This window comes from Nicotiana tomentosiformis, chromosome 8 (genome assembly GCF_000390325.3).
Source record: "Nicotiana tomentosiformis chromosome 8, ASM39032v3, whole genome shotgun sequence".
Classification (NCBI taxonomy): Eukaryota; Viridiplantae; Streptophyta; class Magnoliopsida; order Solanales; family Solanaceae; genus Nicotiana; species Nicotiana tomentosiformis.
In genome coordinates this window covers 50668441-50694015 of record NC_090819.1, presented here as the reverse complement: position 1 = coordinate 50694015, position 25575 = coordinate 50668441, and the positions used below count along the sequence as shown (strand labels likewise).

The window sequence follows — 25575 nt, the reverse complement described above, 5'->3', positions numbered from 1 at the left end:
CTATCTTTGAAAAGCATCTAGCCCTCTGCAACTGATCAAACAAGTCATCGATCCTTGGAAGTGGATATTATTCTTAATAGTTACCTTGTTCAGCTACCTATAATCGATACACATCGTCAACGAGCCGTCTTTATTCCGCAAAAACAGTACCGGTGCAACCCAAGGTGTGGTACTGGGCCTGATGAAACCTTTCTCCAGCAAATCTTTTAACTACTCCTTCAACTCCTTCAATTCGGCAGGTGCCTTTCTATATGGAGGGATGGATATTGGTTGAGTTCCCATAAGCAAATCGATGCTAAAATCAATCTCTCGCTTTGGAGGAATAGGTGGAAGCTCATCTGGAAACGCATCTGTGAACTCTCTGACTACTGGAATAGACTGAAGTGTAGGTATCTCAGCATATGCATCTCTAACTCGCACAATATGATAAATACATCCTTTTTTGATCATTTTCCTCGCCTTCAGATAGGAAATAAACCTACCTCTGGGTGTCACTGTATTACCTACCCATTCAAGGACTGGCTCACCCAGAAAATGAAATATGGCTGCCTTTGCTCGTCAATCAACTGTGGCATAGCAAACTTCTAACCAGTCAATGCCCATGATAGCATCAAAATCCATCATCTCTAGCTCAACTAGGTCGGCTGAGGTCTGACGACTACAAACTGTCACCGTACAACCTCGGTAAACCTATCTAGCAATAATCGATTCTCCGGCTGGTGTAGATACCGCAAAAGGATCACTTAGTATTTCAGGCACTATACCAAACTTCCCCGTGACAAATGGCGTAATATACGATAAAGTAGATCATGGGTCTATCAAGGCATAAGCATCGTGAGAGCAAATGGTCAATATACCTGTCACAACGTCTGGTGAAGACTCCTGGTCCTGTCGACCTGCTAAAGCATAGATACGATTTTGATTACATCCTGAACTGGAACCTCTACCTCTGCCTCGACCTCTACCAGCTGAAGACTGAGACTCACACCCTGAAGGATGCACAGACATAGATGATCCTGTTGCTGAACTCGTTGGTTCTGCCATACCCCCAGAATCTCTATTTGGGAAATCTCGCATCATATGCCCCAGACGCCCACATGTATAACAAGCGTCGGAACCTGCTAGACATTGGCCCAAGTGTCCTCTACCATAGATGTCACACCGCGGTGGAAATGACCATATCTGCCATGAACTTTGATGTCGCTGCAAACCCGATGCCTGTGAGCTCTCACCTAGTCCTCACTGAGTATAGCGGTCATACTTGTAACCCTGTAACTGAGGCAGTGGAGTCCTAGGTGGTCGTCCGAAGTACTGGGGCCTATAACTACCCTGAGACTTCTCCTGAGACCTGGTAAATCTCATCCTCTTATGATGCCCTTGCTCACTCCTCTCTGTACCTTGCTGCCGACGAATGTCCCTTTCTATATTCTAGGCGAATGCCTGAATCCGGAGATATCCATACTATCCTGCAATGCAGCAGTGGCACATGCCTTGGTCAACTCTGGGTACAACCCTATTATAAACCTGTGGATCTTGTCCCGCATAGTAGCAGCTATGGATGGAGCATATCTGGCCAAAGAGTCAAAACAGAGACTATACTCTTGAACACTCATATTGCCCTGCTTGAGGGCTAGAAACTAATTAACTCGAGCATGTTGGATCTCCCGCGGTAAGTACTGGTCAAGGAAGGCATTTTGAAAATTCTCTTGAATAACTAGAGGTGCACCACGTCCCCTGGACCTCTCCCATCCCTCGTACCAAAGGACGGCTATATCTCTAAGTCTAAAAGCTGCCGGCTTAACTACCTCTTTCTCCGCGGCGTGCATAACCCGAAAAATCTTGTGAAGCTGATCTGTGAAATCCTGCGGGTCCTCCCTCGGATCTGTCCCCATGAATTCTGGGGACTCAAGGCAATAAACTCTCGAACCCTTGAACTCCCAGACCCCTCAGAAGACCCTGCACTAGCTGATGCCCTAGCCTGCTGCTGGTAGCTACCAACTGTGTCAACAAATGCACCGCACTCCTCAAGTCCTGATCTAATGGAAGTGGAGGGGGACTGGATGTGCGGTATCCTGAGGAGTCTTCTCAGGTGGTGGAGGAGCCGGTAATGGCTGAGTAGGGGTCTCGCCCTGGGCCTCAGACTGGGCTCCATCAACTGGGGGTACCCTACTAGTCCCCTCACCTGTTGTTGTATCTCTCCTCTGACTAGCCGTAGTCTTTCTTGTCACCATCATATCTATATGCAAACACCAATACATAAGTTTAACTCAAATTTCCAATAACTCAGTTCTACAACATGATTTAGATTTTAAAGAAGGGTAACCAACTCCTCAATGCCCTGTAGTTCCCTACTTATATAATGTGGTGCACAACACATCTATAAACAAGACCCTACTAGATATAGCTTGTAGACTCCCTAGGCTAGAACTGCTCTGATACCAAGTTTGTCAGGCTCTGAACCTGGGGGCGAGACCGGCACCTAGTGCCTCACTTAACCTAGCGTACCAACTTGCGACTGAGGGACTCTGAACATACAATGTCATACTTTGGCCATAGGTCCACATTACAAGATAATTTGTGAAACAAAATTTAAAACTGAACGGAAACTAGTTCTGACTGAACATCAATATAAAGCTGGGCCAACAAGGCCGTCATAACTACTACAACTGACAAACCAGCAAAAATATACATACAAGGCCTACAAGCCCAACATATTACACTAACAGACAGGATATGTCTACAAGCCTCTACTGATGGATGTACTGTGGTCGGAACAGGGCCCTGACCTACCCATAATATATATACATACATACACAATATGCACTCAAAACCCTAGACCCGACAACTCCGAAGGACGTGGAGCTTACCGATCAAGCAGATCACGGACGGCACCTATGGAGGAGGTCTACCAGTCTGTCTATCCGAACCTATATGCATGAAATGCAGCGTCTCTAGAAATGGGATGTCAGTACGAAATAATGTACCGAGTATGTAAGGTAATAGAATAACTGAAAGCTGAAACTAAACTGATAATATAATAACTGAAAGTAACTGGGAGTCACAGATGATATAATACTTACCTGCTGATACTGACTCAACTCTCTCAATATCATAAGTAAAATAGATGTCCGGCCCTATAAGGCTCAGAACGTGTAACTGCTCTGTCATAGTACGCTCGCTCATAGGCTCTCGACCATACTAGGCTCTGTATCTCGGCCATTATGGGCTAGCTCATAGGCTCTCGGCCACAGTTGGCTCTGTATATAACTTACCATCTGATCATAGGTAGCCCAATAGGGCCTGCCCATCGACTATAGCTCGGTGGTAGTGAAAATACTATAGTACTGTATATATATAGAACCTCTACCATCTTGACTGAAAGAAGATAATACTTAACTGAATAGAAAGTCCCAATAAGGGAGAATACGATAACTTCTGAGACTAGGATAATGTGAATAAATTCAGGAATACGAACTTCTCTTTATGTCTTGTTATCAAACACATGTAGTTACGAGATCATGCCAAAATGAAGGAAAGGTTTAGCCTTAACATACCTTATCATAATCTTTCCAATAACCAAGTTGAACTCATCTCTTCGCACCTTAATATACAATAACGATAATAATACTATCATTAAGTTACGAAAGGTACAATTATTGCCTAACGAACGGTAGGCTTATTTTATATTAAAATGCGCAACATCTCCCCTATAATCTTTACTTCCTCCAAATTCAAGATAATACCAACAACACAAGAACACAATAATAACAACATATATACATTATTTTCCAACCTTATATACACCACAAAATACTACAAAACAGCCCAACACACCCCAATCTCTTCATACACAAAACGACCCCGTAATAGTGTCAAACAACCCGAAAATGTTACGACGAACGACCAAACCACCACCCTGCATTTATGTGGTGTTTCGCCACACACTTTCTCCTCCAAAATTCCTAAAACAATAGCAAAATACGCAATCCAACAGCAACACAAAACAGCCCACAAAATAATCCAGTACAAGTTGAATAACTCGAACTCATTTCGATCACCGTCCCGTGAGTTCTTACGATTTTAGAACGACTTCCCATACATTTCTAGCAGAAAAAATGGATAAAAGATAGCAGTAAACTTACCTTATTTGTTGAATAACTCAGCTCCTATCTTGGTTCTTCAAACTCCAGGTTTTTCCTCCAGCTAGAACTTGGAAAGGAGAGAAAATCAATTTAGGGTTTGTGTGCAATGTTTAGGAAGATTTTTGCAGGTGTTTATGTCTAGTTATTGTGCTCTATAATTATTGTTATAGTTCAAGAGATAAGCCCTTAAATGGGTTCTTTGGCCGACCCGAAATAGCCCTTTTTTGGGCATAGTTAATCCTCTCATTTAAGCAAGTAGGTGACAAACCTACATGTCACATAGCAGTCTGCGCAGTCTCGCAAAAATGTATATATATCTCTACTCCGTTGTCGTATTGACAAATGGTTTAATGCGTTAGAAACTAGACTCATAGATCATCAATTTGATGGATGGAACACCCCGTAACTTGTGATGACTTTCATCAACTTTTATTCCACAACTCGCTTGACTTCAAAACTTAACACATGAATATCATGAGACTAAAATAAATCATAACATAACCCTCTTATCATATAAGAACCCTAGTCTCACCCCAAAGGTGTGGGTTGTAACATTCCCAACTTGTCGACTTTTGGCAAAACATTATTTTCTTTAATTCCTTTAGCTTCTGAACCTTCCAACCCTCTTTGTACTTGTTGTTCCTGATTTTTAATATTTGTAACCTCCGAGGTAACATAACAACTTACTTTATACACTTTCAAAGATGATCTCATTTTTGGTCTTACCTTAGTTTGCTTACGACGCACTTTTTCGTACAAACATATGGGGTGTAACAGCCTCTCTCTATTACATGAACAAGTGAATATAGATGCAACAATTAAATCATCCCAAAATACTTCAATACATAAAACTAGAGTTATAATCCACAAACAATCATCAATACACCAAATCCATTAACCCCTAAAGAGAACTACTCAATAGATATGGCGTAATTCATTACAAATAAAATTAATATATAGGAAAACATAAATTCGATCCAAACTTGGGTCTTGAGTGAGGAAGATATGATGAAATCCTTGTGCTTGTGTTCTTCCAACTCCTCCTTAGCTTCCTTAGGTCTAAAGTATATCAAAAGTCCAGAAAATAATATTTTTAGATATATTTATACCACGTAGGTTCGGGCCCAGACGAAACCTCCCTTTCTTAGCCGAAATAGGAAAACTTGCAAACTTATTACTTTTCATGCGTCGCACTATGCTACGCAGGGTGTATAGCATTAGTGCAATTATCTCGATTGTAAATTCTCTGAACTTAGCTTGTTTGACAAAATTTTGTACTGATGCTACGCACTATGCCTGGCATTAGTGTATTTTTCTATTAGACCCAAAAATTACAAGTCTCTGAACTTCTCGAATTTCTGATGCACATTTGCACTGATGCGTCGCACAGTGCTACACATGGTGCATCGCATTAGTGCATTTTCTCAGAGTGTTGCTTCTTCCTTGATTTTTGACGTCCAGAAGTGATCCTCGACCCCTGAACATGATCCCAGCTTAATCGCTTAGGATTTTACTCAGACTTCAATGGTCCAATTATTTGATTTAGCTCCACAACATCTACATAACTCGAAATCATTCCTACAAGGCATAAAATACGCAATAAGTTCAAAATGCTACCAATTAAAGCTCAACACAAGTAAAGTGCAGTGAATTAGAGTGCAATAAGCGACTAAAATATGAGATTATAGCCTACCATCAATACCCCACAGTTAAACCATTGCTCGTCCTCGAGAAATCAAACTACACTTCATATAGACACGACCTTTTAAAACAACTCTCCTAATTCATTACACCAAGAATAATTAAAACAGATTAAGCACTCTAATGTAACATCCTAGCCTCAAGATTTTACTCAAAAGCACCACGCAATTTTTACAACCTGCTCACTTACTCTAACATAGAGGTCAACGACATTACCTTTCCTTCGTGAATCAAGTGCCCTCACACAACAATAAAGAGTAGTTCCACACACAATAAAATTGAAGAACAATTAGGAACTCAAGATAGAAAGAATTCACTCACTCTCAAAAATAACATTCATATGCCACAAAAGACGTACCATAGGCTTTCCTGTAGTGTATTACTCTACTAATTGAGCTTATTCAGTCAAGGATCAAGTAGGACTTTAGTTGGTTCTAATATAGGCTGCGGAATGGGTAGGACACAATTAGATATAAGAGTTACTATACCTCCCTAAGCACTGTAATTCATACAATTAACAATTCAAAACCCCACACTTATGTCAAGCCATAACTCCACCTTCACATAAATATACATTAACTTCCTACTTCTTTAATCACAATTACATCAAGAGTCACTACTATCAAGGAATAGTTTTCAATTCAAGTGGCTCTTACTTTTTCCAAAACACTACACCTTTCTACCTAGTTCAATAATTCCGCTCAAAAGCCAAACCAACACCCCACACTTCAACTTTTACGAAGTTCATAACAAATTCAAGTGCTCACGAGAGGTACAAGGTTCAAATAGATGGTAAATTCAAACAAATGGGTAAGACTTGTAATGTGGTTGCCAAAGAAATAGGATTACATGCTCAACGGGGTTAACTACGATACATAACAATTAGGTGGGCAAAAACATATAACTGGCTCAACAAAAAAATGCCTAAATCACTTCCAAGACTGACTAAAACTACTATTTCGCTTTGCAAACACACGGGGCAAGTTCTAGACATCAAATACAATGCACATAATAACCAAAACCTCACATACACATGGCACATAACTCACTCAGGATCGGACTCATCAAGATACTCTAGTCAAAGAAGTTAAGCAAAGTTAAGATCATATAATTTAGGACACTTATACAAGAGTCAAAAACTGAGCCTAAGCGTCACAACTAAAGCACTTACTATTCTCAAGGCATAATAAAGTCAAGAGATATTGCCTTCAATTCCAATCATAGCACAAGGTTTCCTACTCCTAAAAAATAAAAAACTAACTACACCCGGTTCAAACAAAACCCTTGGAAAAGAACCGCGGCACAAAAAAAAAACCAATAGGGACTTATTATACTACATACAAAAGAAAATCTTTTTGTCTTTTTCCTTCGACTTAAATCCCTCAAGAAACCTGTCGATGATATCCATCGTCGGGAAAAATCAAAAATTTTAAAACTTTTGTTTTTTATTCTATCTCTAACTACTACAACTAACAAAAAGAAACAAATATACAAACATACATACAAATATCCCCCACCCCACACTTTATCTAGTCCAGGTCTGAGTCGAAGTCGGACTCCATTCCTCGCGCCCGAACTAATGCACATATCCATGCGGACAACTTTTTCTCGGTATTCTTTGGGTACACCTCACACTTATCTTTCTCGCTCATCACAGCCTTCTCTTTCGAGCCCTTTACTTTCCACTCAACTCTAGCATCTAGTTTTTCCTTTTGTGCCCCCTTTGCTACATTCATCGCAAAAGTTACAGTCTCCTTACCCACTCTAAGCATGAGTTTGCTCTCGTGTATATCTAATATAGCTCTACCCGTCGCTAATAATGGTCTTCATAGGATGAGGGGGACCTACTTGTTTTCCTCCATATTCACCACTATAAAATCCATAGGAAATACGAACTTATCCACTCGAACTAACTCATCTTCCACTATCCCCTCGGGTATTAAAGTCGTTTGGTCTGCCAGCTGCAACGATATTGGTGTAGACCTTATCTCTCCAATCTCCTTCTCCAGTTTTCTTTAAATAGATAGAGGCATTAAATTAATTGAGGTACCAAAATCACATAATGATTTATCAAAATGAATATTTCCTACAGAGCAAGGGAGAGTAAAACTCCCTGGATCTCCACATTTTTGTGGGAGTTTATTTTGCAATATCGCGCTGCAATGCTCTGTGATATTTACCACTAAGGTCTCCTCTATTTTCCTCTTCTTCGTATGGATCTCTTTCAAGAATTTAGCATAAGCAGGCATCTGTAAGAGCACTTCTATGAATGGTAAGTTTACATGAGCCTGTTTCAGCATATCTAGAAATCTCTCAAACTGCTTGTCTAGCTTTTCTCTATATAGCTTTTGAGGGAAAGGTAAAGCAGGCATATGCTCGCTCCACTCAGGTTCATCCCTTCTCGATTTTTTTTCCATCTTCTTTTTCTCAACTTTCTTCTGGCCTTTCTTCTTCTTATCATCATCACTTTTTAGCTGCTCCCTACTTTATTTTTCAAGTATCACATCTTTTTGGGTTGGGGTGGGGTCTTTCAACACTTACCCACTTCTTAGAGTTACAACATTCACTGTTTCTTTGGAATTTCTTTCAGTATCAATGGGGAGAGTTGCTGGAATCCTCTCAGACAATAGAGTGGCTAGCTGCCCAACCTGTCTTTCCAGGTTTTGAAAACCAGTGCCTAGTTCTTTGATAGCTGCTCCATGTTCCCATATAGCTGCGCTATGAGTTTCAAGCTTCTCATCAGCTTTTAGAATAAAGGCCTTCATGAGATCTTCTATGCCAGACCGAATGGGCTGTGAGGCTGAGATTGCTGCCTCTGCTGATTTTGGAATGCTGGATCTCCTTGTACCTGGGTCTAGAGTTATTTTGTTGCCATGCATTCGCGATACCACAAGGTGAATTCCATGAAAAATCGGGGTGCCTCTGACCCATTGCATTAAAATTGTAGTTTCCCACAACATTCACTTCTTTAGTTGAGGCTTGACACTCATGAGTAGGGTGTCCTCTTCCGCAGATATCAGAAGTTGTGTGAGGCTCATTTTGTATCGAGGCTAAGGTCAGCTTTCTTCTTTCCTTATCCTTAGCATCAAGCTGTACCTGCACAGATGTAGTAGCATCAACTTGGTGAACACCAGTTGATCTTCTTCTTTCAGCACTCTCAGAGGGCCATTGATTAGTATCTTCAGATAACTCATCAAGAATTGTAACTATCTCCTTTGGAGTCTTCTTCATCAAAGGGCCTCCAGCTACATTGCTCAATGTTCTATGTGAGGTCAGTGTCAATCCATCCCAAAAGTCCTGGAGATGCATCCAGAGTTCAATTCCGCTATGTTGACACTTTCTAACTATCTCCTTAAACCTCTCACATGCTTCAAAAATAGTTTCAGTCTCTTTCTGGCAAAAGTTATGGATTTCTCTTTTAAACTTGCCCGTCTTAGCTGAGGAGAAATATTTATCAAGTAATTTTCTGGTCATCTCCTCCCATGTTCTAATCGATCCCGTGGGTAAGCTTCGAAGCCACTACTTTGCATCATCTTTGAATGTGAAAGGGAATGCCCTCAAGTACACTGCATCTTGTGACACACCATTGTATTGGAATGTGTTCATAATCTCCTCGAAGTCCATTAGATTTGTATTTGGATCTTCGTTCATCTTCCCTTTGAGAACACGGCAATTCTAAAGGGTTTGAAGCAACCCTTGCTTCAACTCAAAATTGTTAGCTGCAATTGGAGGTGGTCTAACAATTGATAATCCTTGGTTGTAGACCGGTCTAGCGTAATCGCCCAGTGGTCTCCCAAGCATGGGAGCTATATTTCCGAACTGGTATGTAGCCAAGGGTTGATTCTGAGCAATTTTTCGACCCCTCTCTTCTTCATAGATAATCTGTGCATCTCTAATGGCTGCTTCCTCAGCATCCCGTGCAGCTTTTTCTCATTGTTGGGCTGCCTCCCTTGCAGCCAAATCTACATTATCATCACCGTTTCCAGTCATAGTTTCTTTAGTTGAGGATTGCCCAACCTTTTCTGATGTCTTGGTAAGATTTTCTTCCTTCCTCACCTGTCGCAAGTTGTTTTTCTATCTCGGGTTCATACGGGATCACTTCTTTTGCAGAAGCTCGAGTCATGCACCAATCTAAACCTGTAACCTGCGCACAGTCAACGAACACCAAATGTAAAAAGAGAAATAAAATAAAATGAAAAGAAAAATTCCTGAATTAGCACTACAAACTATTTCAAACACTATTGATTGCTAATCACCAGCAATGACGCCAAAATTTGACGAGCTTGAAACACACACCTAAATTATTCTCGCTAATCAAATATAGTATAGTATAATATCGTATTCACAGGGATTGGATTTAAAAAAAATTCTTATAGTTTCTAGCTTGATTGCTATCCAAGATGATCAACAATTGAGATTTATATGATTTTTAACTAAAATTAACTAAGAGTCTAAAGCTATTGACTAATGATAATCGAAACAAGGAACAAGCAAAAAAGGTTATCAATGGGAGAAGATAGGGTTTTGATAGGATAGGTGCAAGATAATTGTTTGGGATCTAACTCTAGATAATTCACTTCTAATGTTTAAATGAGGCTCTCGAATTCACTCAATTATTAGTTCACACGTTCAACAAAAACTCCTCTCTCGATTAAGTTTCAACCTCACGAGATGAACCAATTTAAGCATGTGAAGATATGCAAGAATACGTAGTGGATTGGTCTTTAGGAGAACTTCCCTCGACTATCCTCCTAACTAGGTTTAATCAATGATTCAAATAGCCTCTTTTGATTACTAAGAAGAATTAGTGAACTCAACCAACAATATAATGCAAAGATATCACAAGTTATGCCTCTCTTGATTACATGAACAAGTGAATATAGATGCAACAATTAAATCATCCAAAAATGATTCAATACATAAAACTAGAGTTATAATCCACAAACAATCATCAATACACCAAATCTATCAAACCCTAAAGAGAACTACTCCATAGATATGGAGTAATTCATCACAAATAAAATTAAAGTATAGGAAAACATAAATTCGATCCAAACTCTGGTCTTGAGTGAGGAAGGAATGATGAAATCTTTGTGCTTGTGTTCTTCCAACTCCTCCTTAGCTTCCTTAGGTCTAAAGTATGTCAAAAGTCAAGAAAATAATGTTTTCCCATGTATTTATACCAGGTAGGGTCGGGCCCAGACGAAACCTCCCTTTCCTAGCCAAAATAGGAAAACTTGCAAACTTATTACTTTTCACGCGTCGCACTATGCTACGCAGGGTGCGTAGCATTAGTGCAATTTTCTCGGTTGTATACTCTCTGAACTTAGCTTGTCTGACAAAATTTTGTACCGATGCTACGCACACGCCACGCACTATGCCTAGCATTAGTGTATTTTTCTGTCAGAGCCAAGAATTACAAGTCTCTGAACTTCTCGAATTTCTCAAGCACATTTGCACTGATGCGTCACACAGTGCTACGCATAGTGCATCGCATTAGTGCATTTCCTCAGAATGTTGCTTCTTCCTTGATTTTTAACGTCCTTAAGTGATCCTCGACCCCCAAACACGATCCTGGCTTAATCCCTCGGGCTTTTACTCAGAATTCAAAGCTCAAATTATTTGATTTAGCTCCACAATATCTATATAACTCGGAATCATTCCTACAAGACATAAAATATGCAATAAGTGCAAAATGCTACCAATTAATGCTCAACACAAGTAAAGTGCAGTGAATTAGAGTACAATAAGCGACTAAAATACAAAATTATAGCCTACCATCAAGATTCTTCCATATCTGCATTGCGTAAAGGAGCTTTGCAAGAAGTTCACAAAGATCAAGTTCAAACACATTCCCAGGATCCAGAACGAGTTCGCCGACACCCTCGCAACCTTGTCATCCATGATCCAACATCCAGAGAAGAATAACATCGACCCTATTGAGATAAATATCCGAGATCAGCATATGTATTGTTTCCATGTAGATGAAGAGCCAGACGGTAAGCAGTGGTACTACGACATCAAAAGATTCCTTGAAACAAGAGAGTACCTAGAGAACGCCACCAATGATCAGAAACGAGCACTCAGAAGGTTAGCAAATCACTTTTTCTTGAACGGGGAAGTCCTGTATTGGAGGACCCCAGAATTGGGTTTGTTAAGATGTGTAGTTGTTATTGAAGCGACCAGATTGCTAGAGGAAATACATGCAGGGGCGTGTAGACTTCACATGAATGGCTTCACTTTAGCTAAGAAGATTTTTAGATCCGCATACTTTTGGATGACCATGGAGAGTGATAGTATTCGCTATGTGCAGAAGTGTCACCAGTGCTAGATCCACGGAGAGTTCATCCAGGTTCCACGTAATGAGTTAAATGTAATGGGTTCTCCTTGGGCAATTGCTACTTGGGACATGGATGTAATCGGACCTATATAGCCTACTGCATCAAATGGACACCGTTTTATCTTGGTAGCCATTGAATAATTCACCAAATGGGTCGAAGCTTCTACATACAAGGTCGTCACGAAGAAAGTAGTAGCAGATTTCGTATGTAACAACCTAGTCTCCGGTTTGGGATACCCCAGTCAATCATTACTAATAATGAAGCCAATCTTAACAGTGATCTCATGAGAGAAATTTGTGAGAAGTTCAGAATCGTCCACTGCAACTCTACAACCTACATACCGCAAATGAATAGAGCAGTTGAAGCAGCCAACAAATACATCAAAAGGATTTTACGAAAGATAGTGGACATCCACTGGGGCAACAGCACAAGGCATTATCCTTCGCCTTACTGGGTTATCGGACCACCATCAGGACATCCACTGGGGCAACCCAATACACGTTGGTCTATGGCACCGAAGCTGTGATACCCGCAGAGGTTAAGATACCGTCCTTGAGAGTCATTCAGGAAGCCAAGTTGGACGTCGCAGAATGGATACGGGTCAGGTAGGAGCAACTCATGCTCATTGATAAAAAGAGAATGAACACAGTATGCCATGGTCAGTTGTATCAAAATAAGATGGCCAGTACATTCAACAAGAGGGTGAAACCTTGACCGGGGCAGTTAGGTTTAAAGAAAATATTCCCTCATCAAGAAGAAAAAAGGGAAAGTTTGCGCCAAACTCACAAGGTCCTTACGTGGTCCATCGAGTATTTTCGAGAGGAGCTCTGATCTTGGCAGAAATGGACGGAAGAGTCAGCACGAAGCCTATTAACTCAGATGCAATCAAGAGATACCACATTTGAAGACAGTATAGTTAGGTTTTGATTGTAACAGAACTATGCCCGACTTGACTTCCCACTATGGGACACGTAGGCTACCCATGTAGGGTCCGGTCTATCTCTCCCCCCTCTTCTTTTGTAATAGGAAATCCAAATATCATTTTGTACGTATTCGAAACTATGCCACGACTTGATTTCCTTTGGAAGGAATACGTAGGCAATCCTTATCGGATTCAGTCATCTATTGTAATTGAACTACGTTTTGGCCTGATTCCATTTGGATACGTAGACAGTCTGAGTCAGACTAGACCACTTCATTTTCAATCTCATCATTTTGCATCTATTGTAACTGAACTACGTTTTGACCTGATTCCATTTGGATACGTAGGGTGGCTGAGTCAGGCTCGGTCATCATCATAATTTCCTTACCATTACCCACGAACTATGTTCAGACCAGATTCTGTTTTGGATACGTAGGCAACCTAAAAATGTTCGGTCATAACCCTAAGAAAACCTTGTAATGCATTAATTTAGATTAGGACGCAATCATAGCGACAAGAAGCCACATCACCAGAGGCATCTTAAAGGATCGACATCAATGGGACAAAGTCTTCTAGAAACAAAGTTCACATATGAGGGAATCTCTAAGCATGTCATAATCTGGAACGACGACATTTTCCATAAGATAAATGATTTTCAAAATTTTTTTCTAAAAACTACCGTTAAATCTACCGAAATTCATGGCGTAACCTCACCAGGCCCGGGGTAAAGCCAGGACTACGATTGACACAAACTAACAACCATGTTGCTAAGAATTGTTCTTTCAATTTAGGACTGATAGGATACAAGGCAATGCTGGAGCACACTGGGGCAACGACAGATCCGCAACTCTCTCAACACTATCATCTCTTTCATCATTTTAATTTTTCCTCTTATAGCTGAAAACTAACTCTCAAATCCTTTGCAGGTATTTCGGAACCTGGCCGTCGATGCAAGCAGAGCATATTGTAAATAGCAAACTGTCTGCTCAACCAAGCAGAGCATGTTGTATATAGAAAGCCATTGGCCCTGCCAACCGGAGCCATGTGTATGGAAAACCGTATGCTCAACCAAGCGGAGCATATTGTATATAGCGAGCCACTGGCCCCGCCAACCAGAGCCATGTATATAACAAACTGTCTGCACAATCAATCGGAGCGCCCTGTACAAATCAAGTCATCGGCTTTGCCGATCAAAGACCTATATATAGAAAACTGTTCGCTTCGCCAATGGGAGAATTCCGCATCGTCACTTCGCCACATCGGAGATTACAAGTAGATAGTCACAAACCTCGTAATCTTCCTTAAAACTTCCAATTTCCAATTCCCCTAAAAACTTCCATAATTTTCCATAATTGCTTCTCTAATTCTATAACCCATAATCTTCCTTAAAACCATATGCCATTCTTGCAATGTGTGCCTAAAGTCGGGACAAAATTGGCCTTGGTTCAATTTCTTTGCCCGAAAACGCTTTCATCGTCTCCGGTCAAAGAGAGGTAGTTGTTGACGACCAATTTTGACCCTCCCTTTTATAATTAATTTAACTGCACTCAATCATTTAAAATAAGTATATTGAAAATATTTTCTAATTAATAAGTACTTATTTTTATATAAATTAAGTAATTAATGGTGTTAAATACATAATATAGTGTTATTATTACAAATATATCACTTTTACGATTTTTGAAACTTTTAATATAACTTTTCATTCATTACATAGGTTTTTTATTAATTTAATAAGGTTATTTCTTAATTTTCGTAAAAAACCCTACTATTTCAAAATAAATCTGAAATTAGTGTCACAAATAGAAAATAGGATATTTAATAATTAATTAACTAATTACAGTAATTAGTAGTGTATTTGATGATTTTAATTTCTATTATATTTTATTTAAATTATTTATATTTATTTAAATTAATTCCAAAAGGGTTAAAGACCGAAATGGCTACATTTGCATTTGTATAAATAAATACAAAATGGCTACTTCTTAAATCAAAACAGCCCAAATACCCAAGCCCAATTACCCATCTGACCCAGTCCAAACCACTCCTCTACTCCACCTTGACAATTCATGGCCTTCTCTCCGAACCAATTAAATCATGCCACGTCACCCGTCCCATTCACTCACAAAACAAACACACACCATCTTGACCGTTGATTCATATCATCAACGGGCCAGGATTAATACAATATTTTAGTTATTTTAAAAGCCCCGTCGTACTTTATCTTCGCTGTTGGATCACAAGAATTCAACGGTCACCGATTGTTTTCATAAAATTATTTTTAAACCCCGGAATATCAAAATAATCGGAGCCGTTGATCAAAGGATCCAATGGCTCCCGTTCCATCTCCAACTTTTATCCCTTAGAGACGTCCAATCCCTACCCAAACCCTAAATGATTTCCCCTTTGACCCAGCGGCCCCTCTTTCCGTAAACGCTTTCTACTCTCCTTCTGCCCTAACCCGTCAATCACCAAAACCTTGCAAAAATTTGTGTCAGGTCGTCTCAATCGAAGCCTGAAACACACACCTTGTGCCTATGCCGTTAATCCTGCCTGGTTATTTCCTCTTTCATCATCAAAATTCGAAATCCCTAAATCTTAACCCTAGACTCAAATATGAAAGTTCAAATCGTCCGATTTCTCTTATGTTCATTCAAATCGAAGCATGCATGAAGATTTTCTCAGAACTAATCATCATTATTCATCGTCCATAAGTCAGACACAGTGACCTCTGGACATTGGAGCTTTGACCGATGGATTTCGCATTCAATGGTCGATTTTCTATACCCAGGTAAACTCCTTGTTATTTTCCCTCTGTATTCTCTAAGTTTACCTCTACCTTGCTATCATCACTAGACTATCATCATCTTCCATTATCTAATTCAAATCTGTTGAACCCTAAGTCTTGAAGGCACTATAAATAGTTTCCTTTAATGCTCTCACCTAACAGACCTAACACGAGATGCACATTAGAAATCACTTTAAAAAAATATCAATTTTAGCTTTGTTTAGAGAAGAATCGAGCTAGGGTTTCTAATTAGTTTGATTTCTTTTTCCATTCTAAGCTCCATTACTGGTCGGAGTTTGAGCTTTCTGATCCCTAGATGGCTAAAAAAATCTTCGTTTGGTTTGCTGCTCAACGGAAGGTCAGTGATTTTTGACCCTTCTCTCCTTTGACTTTTTAGTTAAAATCATGCCTACTCTCTTATCTTCTGTTAATTCGCTCTGATTATGATGTATTATTATTGATTATAGTTGATCATCTCTGCTCATAAATGTGTTATTATCAGTTCACAATTGCCATCATGTTTTAGTATTGTCTTCCTTAAAAATAAGAAGTTAGACTAATACTAGTCGACAACTTTGTAATCTCAATGAATATGTGATGTGTGATTAGCAAAAATCTTACTGTTATGTGCATCTATTTTGACCTTAAACCTCACTGATTACTTTTGTTATGGATCTCATACTTACTCTGCTAGTCTTTACTTAGTGTTACTTGTTGACTTGCCTTATGTACTTAAGGCTATCCACCTAATAAACTAAAGTCAAAATAGGATATGAACCTTTAATCATTTTGCACACCTGTTTTAAACTTATACTTCTATAATGATTTTGCTATGACTCTTGTGTTTGTTCTGTCAATCTTTATCTTAGTGATTATTTGTTGATCTGTGATATACCCTGAAGTTGTCTGCCTGACAGGCTTGTACTATAGCAGTTATGAACACTTAAGGGCAAACATAAGGCTGTCATCACAATTTTAAGTATATTAGCTAATGTTGTCTCAGTTGACCTTTACCCTCTAGTGTGCCTCTGTGATTCTGTAACTCTTGAAATATTATTGTAATGATTTTTCTGTGAACCTTCATGAATGTGTGATTATATCTGGAATTTCAATGTATAAATATATTCTGAATCAACTTGATTAAGTCCTATTGAGTTTTCTGCACTTGTCCTAGTGTGTATTCTGATAGTTGCTATTCACTTAGTTTAAGCTATGAACTAGGAACTTGATTAACTTATATCTATGGTGTTTAAGTGTTATATGTTGTGCTAGGACGCTAAGCCAAACTTCATCATGACTCATTTTCACACTTAACTTGTATTACTGAAGCATGCTTACTTAATGTGAGACAGTCCATTATTCTGAACTCCTGTAATTAGTCTGTTGGTCTGATCCCATGGTATTTGATACTCCACCCTGTTGTAGTCTTGCGCTTTTAAAGAATATGTCATGTGTGTGGCTGTACATCTTCTCTTTGGCTTACGTACTCAATCTTGTTCTTGAACAAAACTTCCTGCTTATCTCTCACACTCATGCCTATATTGTCATGCTGCACTGTCACATAAGGGAAACTAGACCTTTCTAAGCCTCTACAAGTTGATTGCGACTGACTAATAGACTTAAGATGAACCTTCTGGTGTTATTTGATTTGCTTGAGTATAATATTATGCCTTAACTCTTATTGAACCTAGTGTGAATATGAAGTTATGAACCTTTTAAAGATAAAGTGATCATCTGTTAGGTTGAAACCAACTTGCTTGCTTAAATACCCCTGCTGATACTCTTTAGTGATTCCATATGAAGTTGTTAACTCATACATCTATTAGAAACTAAGACTTAGTCTATATATGAACATCTGACTAACTCAAACATAGGCTGCTAAGGTTGAGGACGTCTGTAAACTTGAATTATGTATTTCTTCAACTTCTTAAGTTGCATGACTTAATTGTTTGAACTACTGAATAACCTGTTGTTGCTCTCTTCCCTTAATTGCACCAGTAATTGGTTTCTATGAGTATTCTTATACATATTGGTAGTTCTTAACAGTGAATTACACACTGGTGTTTGGATTGTGATCACCCTGGTGTTATCTGTTATCGCATGTTCATAGTAATATTCTGTCTAGTTTCTGTTAGAAGTACACATGTCTAAACCTGTGTATTGTTGTTAAAGTTGTATTGAAGCTCACAATGAATGCCTCATTAGCATTTAAACCTATAGGGAAGAGTAAGTGTGAGTTGTTAGGGGTATTTAGGAGCGAGATTTAGTTTGTGGCTGAGATACTCTCCCTGACACAAGCGCTGCTCAGGGTCCCTGAGACATTTGTGAACTCTGAAGTGCTAGGGGTCGAAAAGGTGTCTTGGCTATAAATGGAGTTTCACCTTAAGCGATTAATCATTGACACTTGTTAATATCTTTAGGGTTAGTGTTAAATGAAACAAAAAGCTTCAATGTAATTTTCTTTACTTTGTTTGATCTTACACAGTTCTTTTTGCATTCTTAATCGCAAGCATTTGTTACAGTTTCATTTGGGCCTTATGTTGATCTTATCTGCATTTAAATATTATGTTGGGCCTTGTCGCTAATTTCTGCTTTTCTCTTTTGGACATGTAACCAAACTGGGCCTGCTGAGTTCTCAAGAACTTAGGCCGAAGTTCTAGCCTTTGAGTCTGAAGTCATGGAAGTTGTTGCTGCTTGTCTGTAGTTCGTTGGGCCTAACCTCCTTCAGGCCCAAACCTATGAGTCAATTCCCTTTGTTTATCGCTTTATATGATCTGTTATTATTTTTATGTATATGACACTGATAATATTTGAGTAAATACTTCCTCTTATCTCTTTGAATTATTTTAAGAAAACCTAGGCAAGCCTAAAACTATAGGTAAAACTAAAAAGAATTACTGCTCCTACATTAGTTAATAACTTCAAACATACCTAGTTATTTCTGCTATATGATTTTCATCCTCACTCTATACTAACCGTTTTCGTGGATTTTCTAAGTTCAAAACAGATTTGGAATGTCGACAACCCTCTTCCTTTAAAAGCTTGAATTGGGCAAACAATTTCAAAGTCGAGATTTCTATAAACAAAATGAGATACAAATGCAATAAAGGAACACTTCAATAATTTTTCTCCTAAACTTGACATAAGATTCGAAAATCAGTCTTCAAGGTATATCTAAACCCAGTTCCTCAATAACACTCATTTTCATCAAGATCAAAAAAATAGCCATTTATTATTAGAAGAGAAGTATTTTAAACTTAGCCATATTTTTGAAAAGTTAGTAAGTATAAATATTATTAACTCATTTCCAAAAACACTTTCAATTATATAGACACTTCAAAGGCCTTTTGTAAATAAAACCTATACTCTCTTTTCAAAGTATATGTACTACCTCTCTTTCAAAAAAAAATATGTTTTAAAACATAACATAGAGTAAGTCACACACATTTAGCACTAACTAAAGTAGAATATATATATTTAATTCGCTAAACCTAGTCTAAGTCCTATGGAGCTACCTTAGGTAGATTCTAGGGGGTGCCTAACACCTTCTCCTTAGAAGAACAAGAACTCTTATCCAAAATCTCACTGGTTAGCAGACTAATAGTAATAATTAAACAGGTACCTTAGTATACCTTTAAATATTAGGTGGCGACTCTTTTTTATCATCAACAGGGAAACCACTAGTTGAATCTTCTTTTGACTCGTGCAGAATATGGTGCAACATAACCCGATCCAAATATCACTCCATTGCAGCATGCAACCCGATCCAAATATAACTCACAACACGGCTCTATGGCCAACATCAGTCATCAACCTCTCTAGTCTCAAGGGCTCACAATCTCATAGAACTCAGCCCAAACAATATCACATATGGAAAACAACAATGCCATGTAATGTAATAAACAAATAATATACAGAGACTGAGATATGAAACGCAAATGAAGAATTATTACAGAGGATATAATTACAATTAAGGTAAAACAGCTCAAAACAGCAAGAATAGACCCATTTTGTCTCAAACAAATAAGGACATAGCCTAGACATAATTTCTAAGATGAATCATAGCTCAAATAATCATACAAGTAGAGAAAATACCGATATAATGAGGCATGATAGCAAAACAAGTCCCTCAATGGTCTAAAGTCCACCCCAATCATGAATACACCGGTGCCCGCACACACGCCTGTCACCTAGCATGTGCGTCACCCCCAACACATCTCAAATATCATAGTTCTCATGGATAATCACCCTCAAATACATGTTTAGATATGTAACTTACCTCAAAATTCGGGAATTAATACACCAAAAATCCCTTCCCACAATTTAATATCATCAATAGAAGCCATCGGGAAAACTTTTTAAATGATAAATTTAAGATCTTGAATCAGATATGAAAAGTCAACCCAAATAGTCAACCCCGAGTCCGTACCTCGGAACACAACAAAAGTAGCAGATTCCAAATACACATTCCAACACGAGTCCAAATATATATTTTTCATCCAACTCCAACCTCAAATCGACCATCAAATCATCAAATCTCACTCTCCAAAATCATAGTAAACAATCTCCAAATTCTACCTTAAATTCACATACACTAGAAAGAATAATCCATGGGTAATCGATATCTATCGTCAAAATTGAATAAACTTAACTTATCTATTCAATTGTAGTGAAAAATCTCCCAAATATCACCCCTAGTCAAGCTCCACAACTCCCAAAATGAGAAAACAATCAAAACCTCCGAAATATAACACTACCAACGATTCTGCATCTGCGGTCACTTATCCGCTTCTGTAGTACCGCATTTGCGATCAAAATGGCCGCATCTGTGATCTTCCTATAAGGATTAACCTTCCCCTTCTGCGGCCTCATCCTCGCACCTGCGAACCCACTTATGAGGACCTCTCATCACAGAAGCGCACCCACTTTTGCAAAAAATCCTCTGCATTTGCGAACCTAGCTCAACCTGCCCAGCTTCGCTTCTACGGCTCCAAATCCGCATTTGCGGACTCGCATCTGTGGCCATCCCTTTGTAGGTATGAAAGCACCAGAAGTCAGAAAACATACAACCATGCACTAAGTCCAAAAATGAATTCGAAAATCATCCGAAACACACTCGGGTCCCTCGGGACCCCGTCCAATCGTTCTAACCAATCCCAAAACATAACCCGTGTTGCGCCCCATTTTCTCGCGAAAGCAGGTTTCGACATATGACAACTCTTTTAAATGGGTGTTAAAAGAGGAGAGTCGTCACCTAACGATTTTAAGGTGCGTTAGGGAACCTATTAGCAAATAACTTTGTTTTAACTAGTTCGTGTCACCAAAGATCAGGTAAGGGCTCAAATTACCTCAAAGAGAAGGTGTTAGGCACTCTTCAAGGTCCACAACTATGGGTCCCGACCGAAATTAATGCTACGTGGGATTATTAGATTATAATTGTCCTATGTAATCACATAAGTGAAGGAAGACAGGGAATTTAAATGTTCAACTACGATATAAAATAGGTGTGAAGAGGATTTCACATAATAAGGAATTAGACTATATTAGTAAATGATCAGTACAAGTCTTTGGGCATTACAAAGTACAACCTAATTTGTTCTAAGTTTAAAGAAACATAGTCGTGAGTAACAAATATATAAAGGGGGGTAGTCCTACATTTTTTAGCCTAAGGATCACCTTGTGCAACATAAATAATACCTCGCAACTCCCTTAAGGTAGGGATTGCTCATATTATTCAGCGGGCACAGACTATCATCTCCTGCTAGCCAAGTACTATGTTAAAATTGCTTACCTAAAGCGCTCTAGTTCAATTCTAGACCATGTCCTATGCGTGCACTATTCGTCTCATGCCTATGGTCCAGGAGGCTTTGGACCTACTATTTGGGTGATTTTAGATTTCACATAGGGTGCTAAATATGATAATACTAGGCGCACATTCAAAACAAGTAGGACTACACATAAAGACAACAAACGGATCAAGTTAGCCTCAACACATAAGCAACAAAAGCACGCGAACAAATTTCAGATTATGCAGTAGGCAATTTTAGAATCGAGGTGTATTAGAGCCGTTTAAGACCTATAGACATGGCTTCTATGTGACCACACAGTTTAAGAACATCTCATGGGTAGTGCCGCTATCTAGATTATGGAAATTACAGATTATAAGTGTTATAAAAAACCTATAGACATGATCTCTAAGTGATTTGCGCCATGGGGCAGTGAAGCCATTGGAAAACTCAGAATTACTCGTTTGTGATCCTATTAGCGTACTTTCTAAGCGAGTAGCAGTATCTTATAGGCAGGTTCTCTAATAGTTGATATTTGAACACAGATTTGTCATGCTTATTCCTATAGGCATGTTGTCTAGACGGGCAGTGTTATAAGAACAACAAAACAGACAATTAGTTAATCAATTAAGGCCCTATAGACATGGTATCTAGATGAGTATCGGTGGAAGCATCTCTTAATACGATCTTATTGGCCTGTTATCTAATAATCACACTGCAATTGCACAAGTTGAGCAAATAGTCATTGACGGTTGATTCCTAAAGGCATGCTATCTAATAGTGCATACAAGTAAACATGTGAACAAGTAAAGAACTTGAGTTCTTACAAACATGTTTCTGATAATGTGCGGGCATTAGACAGGTTGAGTAGGTGAAGTGTTTGAGTTCCTATAGTCATGGTTTCTATTAGTGTATAGATGTAGAGCACGTCAAACAAATAGCAAACAAAGCAATTAAACCCTATGGACAGGTTTTCTACCCATTCATGCAAGAATTACAGCCCCATTTTCACTAATTTCCCCATCATTCAATTTTACAAGTTATTACAGACCACATTGAATAATTACAGGCCTAATTACAAATAGAGAATAACCATGTAACACATCTGGGCCTTCAAATAGACTCTGAACGTTATGCGGACAGCAGGCCAAAACTCCAGGTGCAGATAGTGTGCTTCAGACCCCCAATACTAAAGGTAGGCCCGGCACCGGCATACCAGGCCCAAACGATTGAAGTAACAAAGCTAATGGATGCCAAATTTATGCATGCATGTAACAAAACTACTCATAGAATTAAGTAAAATAACTTAACCACTTAGTTCTTACAACTGAAATAGCTGCAGCTTTAACCAATAAGCATGACCATGCTAAGTTGAAAAGCATCAAAGACACATATGGGAAAGTAATTCTAGAAAGCAAAATTTAACAGTGACAAGATAGGATATCATAAGCTAGCGAACTACTACAAACAGTGTTTCAAAGTGGAACCAACCCAAAGAACTTCAGATGACAGCCTATCAGAATCATAGACAAGACGAAGGTGGAGTACAATCTTCATGTGAGGATTTTCACACGAAAGCCTAGCCTAACAACATACTAGTAGCACAGTTTGGTGAACATACTTAGTTTAACATGAAGCTTAAATATAGCACAAGATTCTAAAGAACTCATAGTAGGTAGAAGAACATGTCAACTCTTGGCCAACAGGATAAGCAGACATTATGATTCATGGTCGATGAAAATATCAACCCTAGGTTAACAGGATAGGTAATTATCAAGCCTAGTGCCAATTGATCATATGCACGAAGAGGCTAAAAATTGAGATTCACCCTAGAAAGTCTTGGGCACCACTTAGAAACACAAAATTGAGCAGGTCAAAGAGTACACATTAGAGTTACAGAAAACATGTCATAATTGTTTTAGAGATTCAGGCGGTAATGACATTCAGAAATTACCTGATCATTGAGGAAGTTAATAGGCTACCCATGAATGACCTAGTAGAAACAATGCATCTGAACACATTTAACGCAATGAACTGGTTCCTCACAAGAGTCTTGAGTAAGGTAGGGAGATGGGCTCATAGCAGACAGTATGCATAAGTACTCAAGAACACACAGAACAGTAAGCTAAACATGCTTAAGAAATCCAGAATCAGTGTTAACAAACTAGGCAAGTTCTAGTGCTAGAAAAAGTTCAGAATCACAAAATAACTGTAAGGCAAATTGGGTTGTAAACAGAGATAGCATGGCAACACATTGGTTCACAAAAAATTCATGAACACAAACAAAAGATGAAACTGCGAAGGCCAAAGGACATACCAGTTACCAATTGACAAACAAGTAAACAAGAAGAACAATTTCAGCAATATCTCAATCGTCAATGGCAAGATGAGCAGTAGAACCCAAGAACCTCATGCGTCAGAGTTCCCAATAGTTTCAGATGAACACCGGGTGGCCTAGACTTTCAACTGGCCAAGAGCTTAAGTTTCAGAGTGGTATAGGACAAGTGAGAGTGAGAGAATAGCAGTAGTAGTTAAGGTCTGTTAGGGAAACGGTGATGGGGGTTTATATAGTGGCAACAATTGAACATCCAAACAAGGAAATATACTTAATCAAACATAAATAAGGAAAGAAGAGCATGAAGAATCAATTAAGAACCAAATTAGGAGAAAAATCAAGCAAACCCTAATTTTGTCCGGAATCACAGATTGACCGAAAAATCTTGTTAAATAGGACCCGTATAATATTACCATGGACGTATATAGATGAAACACCATCTGAATCTTGAGGAGCACGTCCAATTTCTCTTGATTTGGAAGATTGGTACTTGCCAAAACCAGGCAAGTACTAAGTAATACAATATTTACGCAAGTAACAATGATATAATCCATAAAAGGTAAGTAAATTAGAGTAAGAATCCATGAATGGATTGGATTCGAGAAGAGTTGGAGGCGGCGGCTAGGGTTTGTGAGGAGAGGAGAAGGTTCGAGAGGATCTGGGTGCGGCGGACGGGTGAAAATGAGGTTAGGGTTTGGGCGAGGTTAATTAAAAGAGGGGAGATAGTTTATGGGTCGTTGATCTCTGACATCAACTACCAAGATTAAAAGAAAGGGTGGGGCGGGTCATTGAGACGGGTCACGACCGGGTATAGTGAAGGGTCATTTGGTTTGGGCCTCAGATGGATAAAAGAGATGTGCCAAGTGTTTTTTGGGTCTGGTTTTTTATCCAAATTAGCTCAAAATTGGGCTATAATTTAAATATTCGTAATTCATAAAAAATAAATTATAGAAAATGATTAAAAATAACAAAAATATTATTTGTTCAGTAAAATGCTTGAAACTAATAGCTTAACATTATAAAAATATAAAAATTCTATTTTAGCATAAATAATATAATAAACTTAATTATTTATAGAATATAGGCTATTATCGTAACTAGTGTAGATAAAATAGAGAAAATGCACATATAATTATATAAAAATGAGATGAAATATTATAAAATGCATGGGGTATAAAATGATAAATTTGGATTGTTAAGTCACCCTAAAAATAATTTAAAGAGATAATTAATAAGTATTTAAACAAATTAAATGCGAGAAAAATAATTTTAAAGTTTTTTTTTATTATTATTAGAAAACGCTTATAATTCTTGTAAATTAGGTAATGATGCAAAATGACATTTTGAAAGTATACGGGATACTTTATAAAGTATGAGGGCAAAATTGGGTATCAACAACCCGAACCTACTCGAAGCCTCAAATCACGTAAAACAACATCAAAACAACAAATCGCACCACGATTCAAGCCTAAGGAACTAATGAACTTTGACCTTCCAAAACTCATGCCGAATAACATCAAACCAGCCCAGAATGACCTCAAATTTTATATACAAGTCCCA

At 38.5% G+C, this 25575-nt stretch overlaps 1 protein-coding gene and 1 non-coding gene across 2 annotated transcripts; one reads left to right on the top strand and one right to left on the bottom strand.

Moving 5' to 3' along the window:
• Window positions 1-210: 210 nt before the first annotated feature.
• LOC138897456 (uncharacterized) lies at window positions 211-1892 on the bottom strand. The gene is made up of 4 exons (XM_070183426.1): window positions 1678-1892; window positions 1463-1569; window positions 858-989; window positions 211-503 (listed from the first exon to the last, which is right to left on the bottom strand). The coding sequence occupies exons 1-4, from the start codon at window positions 1890-1892 to the stop codon at window positions 211-213; spliced, it is 747 nt and encodes a 248-aa protein (XP_070039527.1).
• Window positions 1893-9162: 7270 nt separating this feature from the next.
• Window positions 9163-9269, top strand: LOC117275850 (small nucleolar RNA R71). Its single transcript, XR_004506070.1, has one exon. It is a non-coding gene; the product is annotated as a small nucleolar RNA R71 (small nucleolar RNA).
• Window positions 9270-25575: the final 16306 nt, after the last annotated feature.